Source organism: Sorex fumeus, unplaced genomic scaffold, assembly GCF_029834395.1.
Source record: "Sorex fumeus unplaced genomic scaffold, SorFum_2.1 ptg000039l, whole genome shotgun sequence".
Lineage (NCBI taxonomy): Eukaryota > Metazoa > Chordata > Mammalia > Eulipotyphla > Soricidae > Sorex > Sorex fumeus.
Genome location: NW_026606096.1, coordinates 33,684,392 through 33,701,241, shown reverse-complemented (window position 1 = coordinate 33,701,241; position 16,850 = coordinate 33,684,392). Strand labels below are relative to the sequence as shown.

The 16,850-nt window shown below is 42.9% G+C and overlaps 1 protein-coding gene across 3 annotated transcripts in view; it reads right to left on the bottom strand.

The window, feature by feature from the left end:
- Positions 1–657: 657 nt before the first annotated feature.
- Positions 658–16,850, bottom strand: part of OTUD4 (OTU deubiquitinase 4) — a 42,525-nt gene continuing 26,332 nt past the window's right edge. For 2 of the 3 annotated variants that reach the window (XM_056118914.1, XM_056118916.1), the window contains exons 12-21: positions 15,714–15,817; positions 14,846–15,032; positions 13,244–13,406; positions 11,780–11,900; positions 11,043–11,098; positions 10,520–10,600; positions 8,481–8,619; positions 7,261–7,521; positions 6,726–6,766; positions 658–5,537 (exon numbers count right to left, since the gene is read on the bottom strand). In XM_056118914.1, the coding sequence (XP_055974889.1) occupies positions 4,341–5,537; positions 6,726–6,766; positions 7,261–7,521; positions 8,481–8,619; positions 10,520–10,600; positions 11,043–11,098; positions 11,780–11,900; positions 13,244–13,406; positions 14,846–15,032; positions 15,714–15,817 (2,350 nt within the window). In that variant the 3' untranslated portion in view covers positions 658–4,340. The remainder of the gene's footprint in view (positions 5,538–6,725; positions 6,767–7,260; positions 7,522–8,480; positions 8,620–10,519; positions 10,601–11,042; positions 11,099–11,779; positions 11,901–13,243; positions 13,407–14,845; positions 15,033–15,713; positions 15,818–16,850) is intronic. The other variant, XM_056118917.1, reaches the window with a different exon arrangement.

The window sequence follows — 16,850 nt, the reverse complement described above, 5'->3', positions numbered from 1 at the left end:
ACTCCAACAACCAGATGGTCAAGCCCCCACCCTACCCCGGCGTGCTGCCCTCACTCATCATCATACTTTCAGCAAATTTCCTGCTTAGAAAATTTAGACAACCAAAGAGGACTGAGTTAAGCAAACATTGACCAGCTGGCAATATTTGTTGATGGCTTGATTTAATGAAGACAGAATTAAACCATCCTGTGCATAAAATATGTACTAGCTACCTTTTCTTCTAAAATTTTCACACCATTTATCTTCAGAAAACAAGTGAATACTGAGTAAAAACTGTTAAAAGGGCACAATTTAACTTGTGAATTATCCCGAATACCTGAAAAACTGCTGAAATAGTTTTCTTCACTGCTCCAAACCTAATGAAGTTTCAAATCCATTTTCTATCACTTATTTGCGTAACCTTAGCTGTATTACTTGGTCTGTTTCAGTTCTTTATGTAACATACAGATTACGTTTACATCTACTTCTTATATGTTTATAGATAATATTACCACATGGTTGTAAATAAATACCACATGGCTTATTTGTACATCCTACAACTATCGTCTAAGTGGATAAAACCGATGGAAATTATCTGTGGAAAAAGGTTTGCTGAAACTTGCAATTTAAGTACTATGGCACCTCGTTAACCCTGGAACTAAAGAAATACAGGCAGAATCAAAAACAAAATTTAATATATGCACACAGTTTTATATATAATGCAGCATATCACACCATGTAGGGCATTTACTCTTATTTTATACATTCAGATATGTTTGAAACACTTCTTAAGGCTACAAAACAGAACATAGAAAAATAAACAGGAATATATTCAACACTTACAAAAAGTGATATGATAAAGAATATAAAGTACTATTTTCCTTTCAACACTTCAAAAGATATGTATAATATACTTTTTTTTACAAGTAACATCACAAATGATCACATCTTCACATGCTTTAAGTATTATTTGTACTCAGTGTAAGGCTATTATCATTTTTCATACATAAATTTTCTAGCTCTGTAACAATGCAATTTTTAATCCATTCAAGTAAATTCAACCCCAAAGTTGCTGTTTCCCAGCATTATAAGACATGCACCCACCCCCTTCCTAGGATTTTCTAAAACTTCTATTTCGGGAGGAAAAAACATCCCATTATCAGTGGGAAAGCCCAATTACTGGGAGATTATGGCTAACACTAGTAGCAAAACCTTAGTTCTTTAAAACTGACATATCAAAACTGAGCCATTATTAAGGTTTTCAACAAAACAATAGCATTTAGACATAAAACAGGGAGCAAAATACAGTAAACAGAAATCATGTAGCCAAATACGCATTCTCTTCAGCTACACTCAAATGGACCTTGCTTAGTACCCATGTGAAAGTCGACCTCATCTACACAGATGGTCAGAGAAACGAGGCGTAAATAAATATTGCTAGTTCCTAAGATGGCTGCGTGTTTTCTAAACCCGAGTGGTTAGAAAGCAACTTTATTGCACCAAGTCAATCAGAAGCAATTTTGTGGTTCACAAGCATGTTTAAGTCACAAAGAAAACAACACACCCCAAGGACATACAGGGCTTGCACTCAGTAAGCTGATGGGCTTTATTTATGGTTTGGGAAAACCCACTCCCACCTGCCACTTGTGGCGGGACGGGGTCTCCGCTGATGGCAGCCATCGTGAAGTGTGAGTTAGCAGGAAACAGACCATAGAGAAGCCAGCAGCCCCGCCAACAAAAAAATACACCAAGAGGGCAGGGCAGGAATCAACTTGAGCAGAAGCAACTACGACAGAAAGAACAAGTGAGCTTTGGTCATTCTATGAATGTGTTCTTCCAAATGTAATATACTGAAGTTCCATAATTTCCAACTCTAATTCAAATGCTTTCCACTTCTAGGCTTTTATTCTTCTCTCATCCAGAAAACATTATTTTTCGTTTAAGTATACATTATGACTGGTAAAAATGAAGGGTGATAATATCCCGTTTGGCCCTAGTTTGACCTCAGCCTAAGGCAAAATATAACTAAAGGAGAAAAAAAAAAACCAAAACTGACCTTTCACACCCAGACTGATCAATCCAGAACTCACTCTCACATAGCCAGAGTTCTATGATTCCCGAGGTCACTGAGTCAAGTACCACTGGCTGAAGTTCTCTTTCAACCCGGCTCCCAGCGTATCCTGGAGGTAAGAGGGAGGCCGGAAGCACATCAGTGTATCCCCTCAGGAGTAAGAGTATTCTGGTACTTCATTGAGGTAAGACAGTGACAGAGAAGAAATGACGGACACTGTTTTCTCCTATCCAACTTTAAAACTGTTCCAGAAGAAACTGAGATCAAATCCCAGTCCAGAAAATAAAGGACACTGGAAATAAGTGATTTATTTTGGACTCCTGAGATCAAACATACTTTATTTTTCAACCTGATAGTTACACCTAAATGTGATTTTCCATAAAAATATCAGGTAAACTACCCTACATTAAAAAGCATGAGCTAAAAGGGGAAGACCTCTATCTTCTCATTCCCTAATAACTGTTGATGTTAACTAAGGAAAAAACAATGGCTTAAGCAACACCTTCCTCAAATGCCCTCGCATAGACGATGACAACAGAAATCACTGAACAGGTTTTCTTCAGAATTCTTTTCCACACAACCATCCCAGTCTTTACAAATTTTTACCTAGCACCATCATCATAAAATGTTATCTTTCAAAGTGCTCTCTATAATCCTACGTTACAAAACATCTAAATGCTAATCACTTCTCAAATCAGCAGTTACACAGACATTAGATAATTAAAACAACACAGAGGTAAATAACCATTATTACAGTACAGTGGAGATTCACTGAGCCTAGCTGGCATCCAAACATTGCTATAGATTAGAGAAACCAGAAAACTCATCTACTTCGTTTGTCAAATTCAAGTGAATTGTATGTTTTTATTTTGCTTTCTCTTTAAAAAAAATCGATTTTTGGCTAGGTATATTACAAATAGCATGCAGAGAGCCATTACTACTATTTGTGTAGCACTCAAACTTCCTGATCAAAAGAAGATGGTAAGAAGGTTAGGTAGGTTTTCACATTGATATGTACAAATAAAAGTAGCTAGTTTCTTCTACAGAGCAGTAACACAGACGAATGAATACTGTGTTAATTCAGAGAGTACAATCTCCAAATGAGGACAGAGTGCAACATGCAAGGGGCCTTCTAGCAAATACTGCAAAGACTGGAAGGAAGCGGGATCAGAGACGTGTTACTGGGAGGTAACAGCTACACAACGCAAACCGAAACCACCTTCTAGCAGCATCCTCTAGAGAAGAACGAGAAGTCACAATCATCCTTTTTTGTACAACAGTTCCAGCCACGGAGACCGAACACACAAATGTCAAGTGATGCAGAGAACCAATGGTGCATGGAGAAAACAACAGTTGCTGTAGAAACCTGTCAAGCTACAAATTTTAACATTTCTTCTCACAAAATATTTTAATCTGTCAGTGCATTAGTGTTAAAGTGGCATTAAAAAACTTCTGCAGTTTTAACAGATGCAGATCATTTCCAGAATGCATAGCATCTACATTTCTTTCGAGTAGGCACCATGATATTTACACCAGTGCTAAGAATTCTTGGTGGAAACAGCCATTTCATTAGATTTCCTACGGTTTCTTAAATATCTGTTCTCGTATGTGATCTCAAGTTCGACAAGTATTCACTGAAAATTCAAAAATATACCCTATGAATAGTAAAAGAACTATATACAACATTTCTAAGACACGGTTAATAGGCTGCCTTATGTGTAATATTAAAGAGAAGACATTCTTCAAGTTTGACAGATATTGAGATGAAAGGCCTTTGGGTTGGAAGCATTTCAAAAGACAGTGTTTTAGGCTGAGAACTGTTTGAGCCCAGTTTATGACTAAGGCATTGCATAATAAAATATACATTTCTATTTGGTGCAATGTTATGGTTTGGAATCTGTGTCAAATGGTATATTTCCTTGTCGATTTAGTAAACACTATAAAGCACACATTTTCAACATTTAAAATTAAACTTATGTAAGGAAAAAACACTAGATCTATGTTTTATATTAAGCTGTTTATAAAAAATACTTTAAACAAACTTATTTTCTATCTTTTATGGGGGCAATCACCCTATAAATAGATTTGAACAAAGAAAAATAGCAACACTAGGAATTCCCGGCCCCCCCTTGAACTCATGTCCAAGATCTCTAGTTCAGGGTGAGAGAGAGGGTGAAGGGGGCGGGGCGGATGGAGTTCCAATTTGGGATTTTATTTCAAATTTGTTAAAGCCTTTAGACACACTCCACCTAAGAAAAGGTTTCTGCCCTAGAACACGCTGTTACACTGGTCAGGTGTGCTGTCCCCGGTGGCCATCTCCCATCCCTGACCTCCTCCTGTCCCCTCGGTAGGGCCGCCCTCTGACGCTGCGGTGGTACTGGTAACCCTCGTCCCGGCTGCGGCCAGGCTGCCCCTTCCAGGACTCCTCCCCGCGCGAGTGCTGGAAGCCTCCGCGGCCAGAGTAGCCCCAGTCGATCTTGTACTTCCGGCCCCCGTAAGTCTGATTGTAGAACTGCTTGGATCTCCCACTTCGCAGAATATTCGAGACCTCATTCTCATCCTCTGAGCTCTCCTCTTTTGGTCTCTGCACTCTGCTCTCCACAGAGTTGGCCCCAGCGACCACATCAGCAGCAGTCTTCGCTTCTTTCACCTTTTCCGGCTTCTCCTTCACACTTGGAATGGTCCTTTTGGGCTCCGGGTCAACAGGCACCGGCTCCCTCTCCCTGTGCAGAACCTGAGTGGGGAGGTGAGGCTCACTCTCGACCACCGGGGGGCTGCAAGCCGACACCAGGCCTGCCTTGGGGGTCTGGGACGACTGCTCGGCCCGGCTCCCGCAGGTCTCGGGGAGGGTGTGGGCAGCCTGGCCGGTGGCCTCCTGACACTCGCCCCCAGCCGGCACGGACCCACACTCGCGGGACACATCCAGATGCTCCAGGGGCAGGTCCAGCTCTCCTTTCTCGTCCGTCGGCAGAACGATATTCTGCCTCATCACCGGGTTTTCGATGAATCCCTGAAAAGGGTAGCCATACCAAACATGAGGGAAGAACGGAGGAGCGATCGGAACTGGGCCCAAGAACGGGTTCGGGCCAAAGGACGGCTGCGGAAACAGGTTCTTGCCACCCAGAGACTCCTCGTATTCAGCTTGAAGCAGCGGCCCCGAGCTTTCAGGTTCAAGGTCTGGCTGGTAAGGAATCTGTCCGTGACTCTCCGACACCTGAGACGGGGGGATCACCAGAGGGGAAGGAAAGGGCGGTGGTCCCATCTCTGCCGGCGGCATCTGGCCGTTGACACTGGCCTCCGTCTGCATGGAGAAGTGAGCTTCGGCACAGGTACAATCGCTCTCATTCTGAGCAGGACCTTCTTGAAACCAAGCGTTATGAGGATACACAGGGACGGGGACCTTCGAGTACATCCTGCAGGCTGCCAGGTAGGCCTGATGCAGAGGGTACAGGTATGAATGTGGGGCCCACATAGGACAGCTATATGCCTGCATGAGACACAAAAGAGTAAAACACAAAAGACTTTTAAGAGTGAGCTCAAGGTCAGGTTCTCATGCCCTTTCCCAGCACAGCATGCTCCCTGCCAGCACTGCTGGGAGAAACCCCTGCGTATCACCAGGTGTGAGCACCCCCACAAAAGACACTCATACCTGCCAAAGACCACAAAACCTGCAGTGCAAACCACTGAAATAGACAACATGAAAATGGGTAACAAAGGGGTAAAAAGACAAGACACTGCTTTAGGACCTTTAAGACTAGCTCCTATGTTAGAATTTACTTGGAGTTCCAGTAGAGGGTGCCAGGAGCCACCCCTTGCCCCCCCCAGGAGCCCAGTGCCAGGGCATCATGCTCACTGGCCCATCTCTGTGCTCTTCGGCGCAAGAGGAAATGTCTGAGAGGTGCGCATCTCAAAAACACCAGGAGACAAGCGGCTGCATCTCCAGCTTCAAGAATCTCAATCACCAGCTGCTGAACTTGACCTGCACTGGTGCCCCAACCCTTCATCTTAGTGTGCCCACCACCCCTTCCCAGGCCACCTATTTAACGGGTTTGGACTTGGCAGAAAATGGCAGCACAGGAGCAGACAATCTTGAATACCAGGTCTGTCCTACGAGCCCCAGACCATGCTCAAGACTAAAGTGAGACTTTCAGTAAAGGGAGGCTGCCACTGAAACTCCTCCCTCTTCCTTGAGGAGACCTGGTGATGCTGGGGGCTACTCCCAGCTCTGTGGTTCCTGGGGGGTGAAGCGAGAGTCTCTCTCAACCATGCTGTGGATCAAACCCGGGGCCTCTTCCTTGCAAAGCATGCATTCAGCCGGAACAATCTTTCTGCCTACTCTGCTAGACTTTGTCCCCACTCTATAAACAAACCCAGAACCAGACCAAGGAACTGGGCCCGGCTGATACAACTAAACATTGATGGTGCCGAACTTCCATCCCCAGACTTCTACCTGATGCCTCGGGAAAGCATCTCCTCAAGACAACTGAGGGGTAGAGTAACTTCCTTGCGGTTAAGGGCTTCAGCACCACCAAAAACAAACTACACAGCTCGGAAAAACTGGTTCTTAAAAATGACAACTAAATTAATAATGAAACTCAGTTTACTGACATGATTAAATTACAATTTAGAGTACTATTTCCAAATAAAATCACATTAAATGATAAAACGTAAATACCTTCACACCGAGATTGAAAAAGAATCGAAGAATGTTCTTATCTGAAAAGAAACGATACATGATCACTCGCTGAAATCACAAGTACCTTCAAACAATACACAGTTCCCAAGATAATTGTGCCTACCGGAAGTTTCCCTAGTCTGTGATATAAAAACAGATGTGAAACTATAATGCAACCAAAGTAGGATCTGCTACTACAGAGTCAATGTTGGTTTTCTCTACGCTAATATTTAAGCTTACAAATTACAGTGAATGTTTTTTCCAATTAAATCTGGGTTAAAAATAAATAAAATGTGCACTATTTCTCTGTTAACTTCTCCAGGTTAAAAATCATGAAATCAAATTCTGGAGCAAAGAAAGCAAAAGCAAAATACCTCTAAGTTCCAACAACGACACAAGTAGAATATTAGCCCAGAAGCGGAGGCAGGAGAGCTAGGAGTCAAACCTCTGCCATCCTTCCAAAACTTGCTGCAGGATCCACAGCTTCCCTTGCACTTGGAAGTGAGACCCACTTGGACGAGGGGAAGCAACTCACCTTTAGGCAGGTCTTCCCCGGTGGGACACAGTGAGTAAGGTGGTGCGATGGCTCGGTCTCCCTTCTCGTTGCAAGGAAACCCAGGATAGAGCGGGTCCTGGTAGAGGCTCAGTGTCTGAGGCAAAGGCATCAAGGGCTGGTTAACTGCTTGTATTGTCACAGGAACTGGAGAGGGTGTTAAATGAGCTTGGGACACAGCAGAATCAGGCCCCGTGGTCAGAGTCTGTGTCACTGACAAAACAGGAATCTGCGCCGGGATACCTATTACGAGGAAAGAATACAGAAAAACAGCTTTTTAAAAAAAAAAGTACAAAAAGGGGCAACAGCTATATAGTAAAGTGGGTAAGACTGCTTGCATTGAATGCGACTAATTCAGGTTTAATTCTTGGGTACCCCAGACGGCTCCCCAATGAAGTGATCCCTGAGCAAGCAGGGGGCAGAAGAGAGAGGAGGAGGAGGAAAGAAAACAAGTGTGTTCTACATATATGAGTTCACATGAAAGTAAACGATAAAGGGGAGGTGGGAAGGGCAGGGGATGTAGCTCAGGAAAACAGAACACTTGCCTTGCACGCGTGAAGCCCTGAGTTCCAACCCCACAGCCACAGCAGTGAGGAGTAAAGAATGTGGTAGGAGAGCCAGAAAGACAGGCTGTGCATCCAAGAGCTCTGGGCTCAATCCATCTGCACCCTCTTCCCACCACCCCCAAGCACAGAGGCATAACGTAGGCCTGATCATCATGAGGTATAGCACAAAACAAAACAGAAGGGAAAAAAGGAAAATTAACAGAGCTGGAGAACAACAGCATGCACTTAAATACTGGAAAGAGCAGGTCTCTTTTGATCAAGCATGCAAACACCTGGGCATGATCATTTCGAGCCAATGTGGGATGGTGGGGGGTGGAGAGGAGAGGCAGGAGCCTGTGTTCTGGCCGCGACACCAAACCACCCGTGGTTAATGTCATCTAACACTCCTTAGGACTATGTATGAGTCTGGCAAAGGGTTCCAGGGGAAGGGGCAGGGCAAGCAAGCAGGTGTGGAAAGCAGCGAGCAGCACTCCACAGCTCCGCGCTCCCGGGTGTCAGGACAGATCTCAAGCGAATGCTCGCACCTACACTCAGTCCCCCCGGATGTGGAGGACCGAGAAAGCCACGTGAGGCGCCAAAGACAGCAGACTCTGCCTAACAGCAAAGAGCTTCTTACGGATCAAGTTCTGTTCTAACCTGTTGGTCCAAAAGTTGTAGGTTCACTTGGCCAGGCTGGCACAGTGGCTGGTAAGGAAGGCACGGCAGGAGTTAGTTGAACCTCTGGAGAAACTAGAAGGGGAGCTTGATTTGACAAAGACACGTGTTCTGCTGGCTTCTTCAAGAAAAGCGGGTTGGAAGGAAAATACAAATTCGTTTTGATTAACACTAAAGTTAACCACCTACTGTACCTTGAGTTGCCTGTACTTTATGTAACTGCAGCTTCTACAGAAATGGTCTTTCTGATCTCAGAAAGAGGAAAACACAGCAAGCTGAGAATTCCCAACACATTTAATTCTAAACAATTAGGCCAAGAATGTAACAAAAAACCAGAAATCAACTTCAAAGTAATTTAGTATTAACACCTTTAAAGGTTAGGAAGTAAAATCACTGAAGTTACCCTAAAGGCCTGAGAGCAAGTACAGCATATAGGTTGCTAGTCTTGCACGTTGCTGACCTGAATTTGACTCTCAGTATCCGGTATGATCCCAGTTGACAAACTACTTCCTAAGTGCAGAGCTATGTGGGGCCCAATCAAAAAATAACCTGGAAATTCACAAATTTTTTTCCCTCACATGACAAACCATAAAATCATAAACTTCTCTAGCTAATATAAAAATATTAACTGAAAGGAAAAGATAAGTTTCTCTGCTCCTATAAACTCTGAATCAAAGTGTCTAAGTGTCACTGTAAAATCTGAATTGCTAGTCTTTCATTTTTGTTTCTGGCCAGGGCTTAGGGGTCACTCCAGGTGTTACAGAGGATCAAATCCAGGGCTCCCATATACATAGTCTGTGCTCAAGCCCTTTACGCTGTATCCCCCCGCCCCCCAGCCTGTTGCCATTGTTTCATTTCCTTCAAGGTGGCAGTGCTCAGGAGCCATGGGCCCATTCCTAGTGATATTCCTCTACTGGTGGGCCCAATATTAGGTGTTCAAATATGGCTGGTAATGCTTATAGCATCTGCAGTGACCCCAAATGTATTATTTTTCTAATCTCCTTAACAATTACATTGCCATCGTTCTTTAAAATAAGTGTTCCACAGGGCTGGAGCAATAGCACAGCAGGCAGGGAGGGCATTTGCCTTGCATCCCATATGGTTCCCGAGCACCACCAGGAGTTAATTCCTGAGTGCACAGCCAGGAGTAACCCCTGAGCATCGCCAGGTGTGACCCAAAAAGCAAACAAACAAATAAATAAATAAATAAATAAATAAGTGGCCCAAATAACAATCAAATGAGCCAGGAGTTGACTCCAAGGGCTGAAGCACACACTTCAGAAATAATGGTCCTGGGTTATTCTGGTAACAACACGTCCCCAACCCAATCACCTAGAGTCCCGGATATTTTGAGTGAGACCCAAAGAAAATACAAAATTAAAACAGGATGTGAACAACTGTTTATTAAAGATTTGAAATAAAGCAAAACTTTAGCATTTTCCTTCAAAAATCTAATTTTCAAGCCAACCACCACCAAATTCAAAATCAATGCAGAAAAATTATTTCCATGTCAAAAACAATGGCAATCATGAAACAAGGCTCCCTGTGATAGGACCAGTGACTGTAGCAGAAAGAAGAGTCACTTGCCTTACATGAGGCTGCTATGACCCTGCTTCAAATCCCTGGCACCACATGTGGTCCCTGGAACACCACCCGGGGTTACCCTGAACAGAGCCAGAATAGCTCCTGAGCACCACTGGATGAGGCCCAAACAAAAAAGAAAAACTGGACATAGTGAGTGGGGCTCAAGAGGCCCCAAGGAGGGGTGGGCGCAAAGCACAGCAGAAGTAACGCCCTCGCACACACATCCCATCCCCATACAAGTGGCCAATTCTTGGTCAAACAGGTCACTGGTTCAATTCAAGAACTCGCTAGTGCCCTGCAACCCTCAGTGCTCGCAATGCTTGGGATGGGCCTGAGCTGGGTGTCTGCCTAACTGCCATCCATCTCGCACTGGCGTGTAGTGAAAAATGCCAGAAAACAAGAGGCACTCGATCTTCAATTCGACAAAGTAAACTCACTTGTTCTGCAGGAGTCTGGCACTCTAGTTTCTTTGACTTTGATGGTGATGAAACTCTTGCACATTTATCTTCACTAATACTCTTTGGAAGCAAAGAAACAAAAGTAATTTTGCATTACAAAGATTCACATTCTGAGGTAATCTTGACGCCCTTAGCTCCCTAATTCTACCCTCTCAGTAATCCAAGGAGTAGGGAACATGCTATCACATCTCTGTATTACCAAACTACTAGACTAAGTTCTTTTTTGAGGGTATCATTTCTGACCAGCTTTCTCCTGAACTAGGTCAACATATTAGAATGAAAAGCACACGTTTTTCTCCCCCCAATTAAGAAAAAGTACAATGTACCTTTAAGAAAGTTATAAATCTGAAAAACTCTCACCACCACCATCCTTTTCCTCCATTGTTTCTCTGCTTTCTACTTCACTAAGACTTAAGTTATTAAATAACAAAATAATTTTCATCTCCTCCCACTAAACCATCACAGAATTTAAAAGAACAGATACAATTAATATTTTTTTTACCTCCAATGTGCTTGATTCGGCTTTTTTATCCAAATGCGTATGTCCATGGATAGAGTCTTAAACAGATCAAAATTTTTCAAAAAGTCAGTCACCAATTAGGTATGAAGACAAAGGGAAAAATGTAGAGAAAACCAAAAGTACTATTGAAGCATGTCGAGTCAGAAAGAAATGCAACTGTCAAACAGACACTCAACAGACTACAACTTAAGCTTGAGCTAATGTGTCTATGCAGCAGTAATGTGTCACTGAACTCCTTAATCACCTTTGAAAGGTTTTTTTCCCCCCAGCAGAGAATTTCAATCCAGGGCCTTAGGGCTGGGAGTGTGGCTCAGGTGGAGAAGGACCTGCCCTGCGTGTGCATGCTTGCTAAGTGTTGTCCATCCCAGCACTGCATTCCCGCTCCCCGCCCCCACCCCACCCCACCTGCCGGTTGTACACTGTGGAAAAATAAAAATGGGCTGGAAAGAGTGTTCAACAGCTATGAGCAGGCTATGCACGTGGGAAGCCCAAATACAATTCCTGGCAACACGATGGCCCAGAGGACAGCCCGGAGCCACCCCCAGCCACCATGCTCGGCCCGCGGAGAAGTGACCTCAATCATGAAAATAAAACCAAACATAAATCAAGGGCTCACACATGCAAGCTGTATCAGCGAGTCACATGCACAGTTCCTCAGTGTATGACTTTCAAGCAGACTAGAACTGTCTGGTCTCTCGACAAATGATGACATGACGTACCTCTATCTTTTCGCTCCTCGGTGTCCACTCTCCGCCTGCTTCCTTTCCTATCACTTACATGTGATTTTCTCTGGGCACTCGGGTTACTATTCTGAGAGGCTGGCTGGCTGGCTGATGAGCTCTGAAAATAAACAAGACCCAGCAATTTGTGTTACAATCTTTTTACCCAACAAACTTTCAAAACTTAGTTCTGTATGTTGACCACTCTCCCAGACTATGAAAAGCAGGTTCTAAGATTCTGACTTCATTATGTGCTCTCCAGCAGTAAGCTTTGTAAGTCAAAGTATTGGGCAACCAAACAGTGACCAAATTTTCCTATCCCCATTTTAGGAAATCACCTGACCAAACGTGCACCTTGCAAACTGTGCTGACAGCTTTGCCCAAAGACTACACACACCCCAGACACCAAGCATTTAGATAATTCACTGCAGGGGGAAAATCCCAGTGCAAAATAATAGGTACAGTGCATTTCAGATTCATTCATCACTGAAAATGCTACTAGTGACATATCTCCTAAGCAATGCCTGAGATCCAGGTTTCTAATTGGTAAAACATGGGAACCAGAGTCAGTGACGCTTCTAAGCTGCATTAGCATTTTAACTCCTAGCTCTGAGAAAACATTTCACACAACTGAGAACAGTATCGGTGCTCTGAGGTGGTTTTGTAGCGCAGCATTCTTCAATCTTTCCACAGCTATGAATGCACTGAAGATCAGTGGTTGAAGAATGTTGTTCTAGAAGACCAATCTCTGTCAAGTCCACAACAGGATTAAAACTGCCTTGTCAAAACATAGGAAGTATGAGGATTCCATTCTAACAAACTATTTCTCAATCTCCGGTCACACTGCTCTAGTTTTCTTTAATTGATAACACAGAGCAATATTTGAAGGTCTGCGGTACGGGAGTCCAGGCCAGCATGTGCTACCAACAAACGCTCTTGACCCTCACAGTGCACTCACTTCCACTTTATGTGAAAACTAGATCGGCTCTTAACACCTCCAAAGAATATAACCTGGAGAGAACATTTCACTCCTTGGAGAAGGATTCCCATGACTAAGCTAGTCACGCAGCAGGAAAAATCACAGACTACACACACACAGGTCCAACAGCGATAGCTTCAACCGTAGCTCCTGTTGTAATACAGGTTGTTTGAGAAGTAAATGAAAATCAAGTTTCCTGACTTTAAAGATGTGTCTTATTAAATAAATGACTGAGTCTCTACTACAGATTACTTCAGTTAGACTAAAAAGTTCCAATTCAAATTATGAATTTAAAAAGCTACCAGATTTACTTACTTAAATTCTGCCATCAACTAATAGTATCTTAGGCCTCATTATATGATCTTTAAGGTACTCTTCTGAGTATAAAGAAACCTTATTCCACCAGAAACAATGGAAACAGCAGATGAAAATGAAAATCAGAAGAGACTTCTGAACAATGGCTTTTCACAAGCGCTTATACATACAGAAAGAGCTGGGAAGGCCTGTTCATCTCTGTTCTGGATCTCATAGAGTAAACGGGACTCTTCTATAGCTTGCTTCTCTCTTCGCTCTTCTGGGGAGAGGCCAAAATAGTTAGATTCTTGACCTGCGTGATCAAAGTCATCAGCTCGCTCACGGTCAGGTTTCCTGCCAAATGACAAAACACGCCTCAGAAAAAGACGCAACACAGGCTACCTAAAGTAACTTTGTCTTTGGATAATTTAGCTATACCCATGACATTTATTTAAGATTTGATCAAACTAGAGTCAGCTGCAGGCTAGCTAGACAAACATCAAAACCCCTATACCATCTCTCCAGCTGTTTTCTAAAATCTTCAAGATTCCGAGCTTCAAGTAAAACACTTATTTCCTAGACTACTAAAAAATAATTTTATTAAAGAAAAATGTTTTATGCTAATAAATTCCTATAATAGTTAACTTCTGTTTTTTGGTTTCGAAAGTGAATAGTAAAAATAAAGTCTTCTTGGGTCCTCGGACTGAAAACATTAGCAGAGAACCACATTCAGTTACTATGAGCTGGTAACTAACACAGATTCCGGGCAAAGGAGGAGGCAATTAAGTAGGGGAGCCAGATATAGTCACCACCAGCCCAGAGAAAGAACAGCTTTCTTCTGACACTTGGAGTCACTCTCATCACATATTCATCATTACATCACAACTTCTGGAAAACTCCACTATGACTATGTACACTGAAGAGGGAATCTAGCCCTACGAAGTTAACAGCAGCCTGTAGCCAACAGATGCTAAAACTCTACTGCCAAGAAACAAGGAACACGAAGAATTACCAGAACAAATAACCATTTCAATATCTTGAATTTTTAACAACATTAACTCACCTAAATTTTTAACTGAAAAATATAACTAATCTGAAATGTAAATTTTATATAAATTTGATTGTCCTATCCACCCCGTGCCTCACCCCACCAGCCAAACTATAGGTTCAAGTCCTAAGGCCTGATACTGAATAGTCTTTGCTCAACATTGAAGTCACACCAGGTACCCTCACTGGAGGAGCAGAGAGATGTATTCACATGACAGAAGTAGCAAGGTTGCAGCAACCATAGAAATGGGAGGTAGGCATGAAACCCAGTCATCCCAGAACCTTCAGAGACACCCTGATCTTATACTTATGAGCTCCAAAACTGTGAGAAGAAGAAACTTCTCTCGCTGTAAGCCACCCCAAATAAAGATGTCTTATCCTGGGGCTGGAGGTGTCGTACAGCGGGTTGGGCATTTGCCTTGCACACGGCCAAACCAGGGTTCAATCCCTGGCATCCCATATAGCCTTCCAAGCACCAGCAGGAGTAATCCCTGAGCACTGCCAGGTGTGACTCAAAAAGCCAAACAAGAAAACCAAACGAAGTCTTTTATCCCTCAACATTACTTTGCATTTAAAAACACAAAAACAAAAACAAAAACCTTAAGATTCTCATCTGGTTTACTATACACAATACATTTAGAAAGCTATACAAATTTTTCAATGGTTTAAAGCTATATACTGTAGCAAATAAAAGACCTACCTCTCTACACTTAAGTTTTCAGACCTCAGAGATTCGGAAAACTTACCGTATTATCTGGGAGGGGGTCCTACTTAGATTTTTGTGCTCACTGGAGGCTTTTTGAGACGGTGACCCTGATGAATGACTGGAAAATGCATGCTGTCTCACTCCCGAAGGATTCTGGAGTCGAGGAGGTAGTGCTGAGGGGGCTTTTATTGGCTTGCTTGAATTCTTTGGCCCTCTATAATCCATGTCTGAGACAAAAAATAAATCAAAATTCCTCAACCGTTATTATAAACAACCCAAATTACCCTAAGTCCTCCTCCAAAAGAAAGAGTAACTTGAGCCTGAGAACAGTGCAGTGACTTAAAGCACCTGTCATAGAAGTATATAGTCCTGAGTTCAATTCCCAGTGTCCCACATGCAGCGAACAATCCTGGCGGCTCTGTGGTCTGAGATCCGTGGTGCCACACCATAGCCAATTGTACATAAGCACCACAGGCAGGAAGTACACCCGATGGTAAACCTGAGTATCACAGCAACACCCTGAGCACAGATTTAACCAAGAGTGAGCCCCTCGCTGCACAAGCGTACAAGCACCTCAACCTCGGTAGACCCGGCAGCCGGGAGCAAGTACAACCTGATGTGTGATTCCCCAGAAGTACCAGTCAGAACTGCATGCAACCCTGGGCCATCAAAATCTGAACAACAAAATAGTGAGAAAGAGGGAGTGACTTAACATAAATATGGGGGAGGCCACACCACTGTGCTCAGGAGTCACTCAAGGGATATGTGGTGCTGAGAATCTAACCAGCGACAGCCATGTGCAAAGCAAGCAACATAATCCCTATACTATCTTTCCAGCCCTGTATTTTTGTTAATGTGGAGGGGAAGGAGAAGGAAGCCAAAGGAAAGAGAGTGTGATGAGCTCTTACCAGAATGGAAATTTTGTCCAGAAGTGGAAGGCTTTTTTGTCTTCTTCCCAGACACTGTATTCCAGCTTTCTGAAGGAGGTGGTTTGAGGTTCTTCGGTGAGTGTCTTTTGAAATGAAGAAGAAAATACGTTATTAAATATTTCACATATTTTCACATTTTCAGTTTTAGTCCTTAAAAACAAAGTACAAAGAATTCAGTTTTCAGATGTGATTTTAATCAAAGACAGAGTGAGAGCAATGGTACAGGAGTTCGCCCTGTACACGAAATTTGCCACCAGATGTGCAGCTAACCCGGGTTCCATCCCTGGAACCCCATATGGTCCCCCAAGCCCGTCAATAGTGATTCTGGAACAGAGCCAGGAGTAAGCCCTGAGAACCACCAGGTGTGGCCCCAAACAAAAAGATGAGGAATCAAAAGCACTATTTTCTACACCAACCCCCCCCCCAAAAAAAAATCCCAGAAAACTAAAAGGACTTGATCATAATCACAAAAAATTAAAGAAGACAACAACTGATACGGAAGATGAGGAAGTCTCATCTTTACTGACACGAGACATATTTAAAGCCTATGAGGGAGAAATGGTAGGAAGTTTGGGATTTCCTTTAAAAGACTCCAACTCCATTCCCATTTTAAAAAACAATTTGAGGTTAAGGATAAAAGATTATCAAATTCGACTAGCTACAGAAACCGGATGATGCTTATTTTGTGATTTGCACTACTATGCACTTTATGTCTGTGGTTGTCTGAACTTCTCCATAGTGAGCTTTAGGTGTCAAATTTTTTTCCTCTATGAAAGGCAGCAGCAACCGGAATTATGGGGAATCTAAAGTAACAAACAATGTACAATGGAAATTCAAATAGCAATTCAGCCTTAAAATTGTATTACTCCGTCTGACATCTATGGAAAACCATATTTAATAAAAAAAAAAAAAAGGAAAAATGCCTCTAAGACCCCACTTTATAGTTACAATATATTCAATTTCCCAAACAGCCTTTGTGAAGAACGCCATTTTAAACAACAAACAAGTTTTTTAAAAACATGTCAGTGTGCAAATGACTAAACTTAAATCCCATATATTTTTCCACAAAACGTATACAAATATAGACAATACAGTTAACGAACTGCAAACACACAG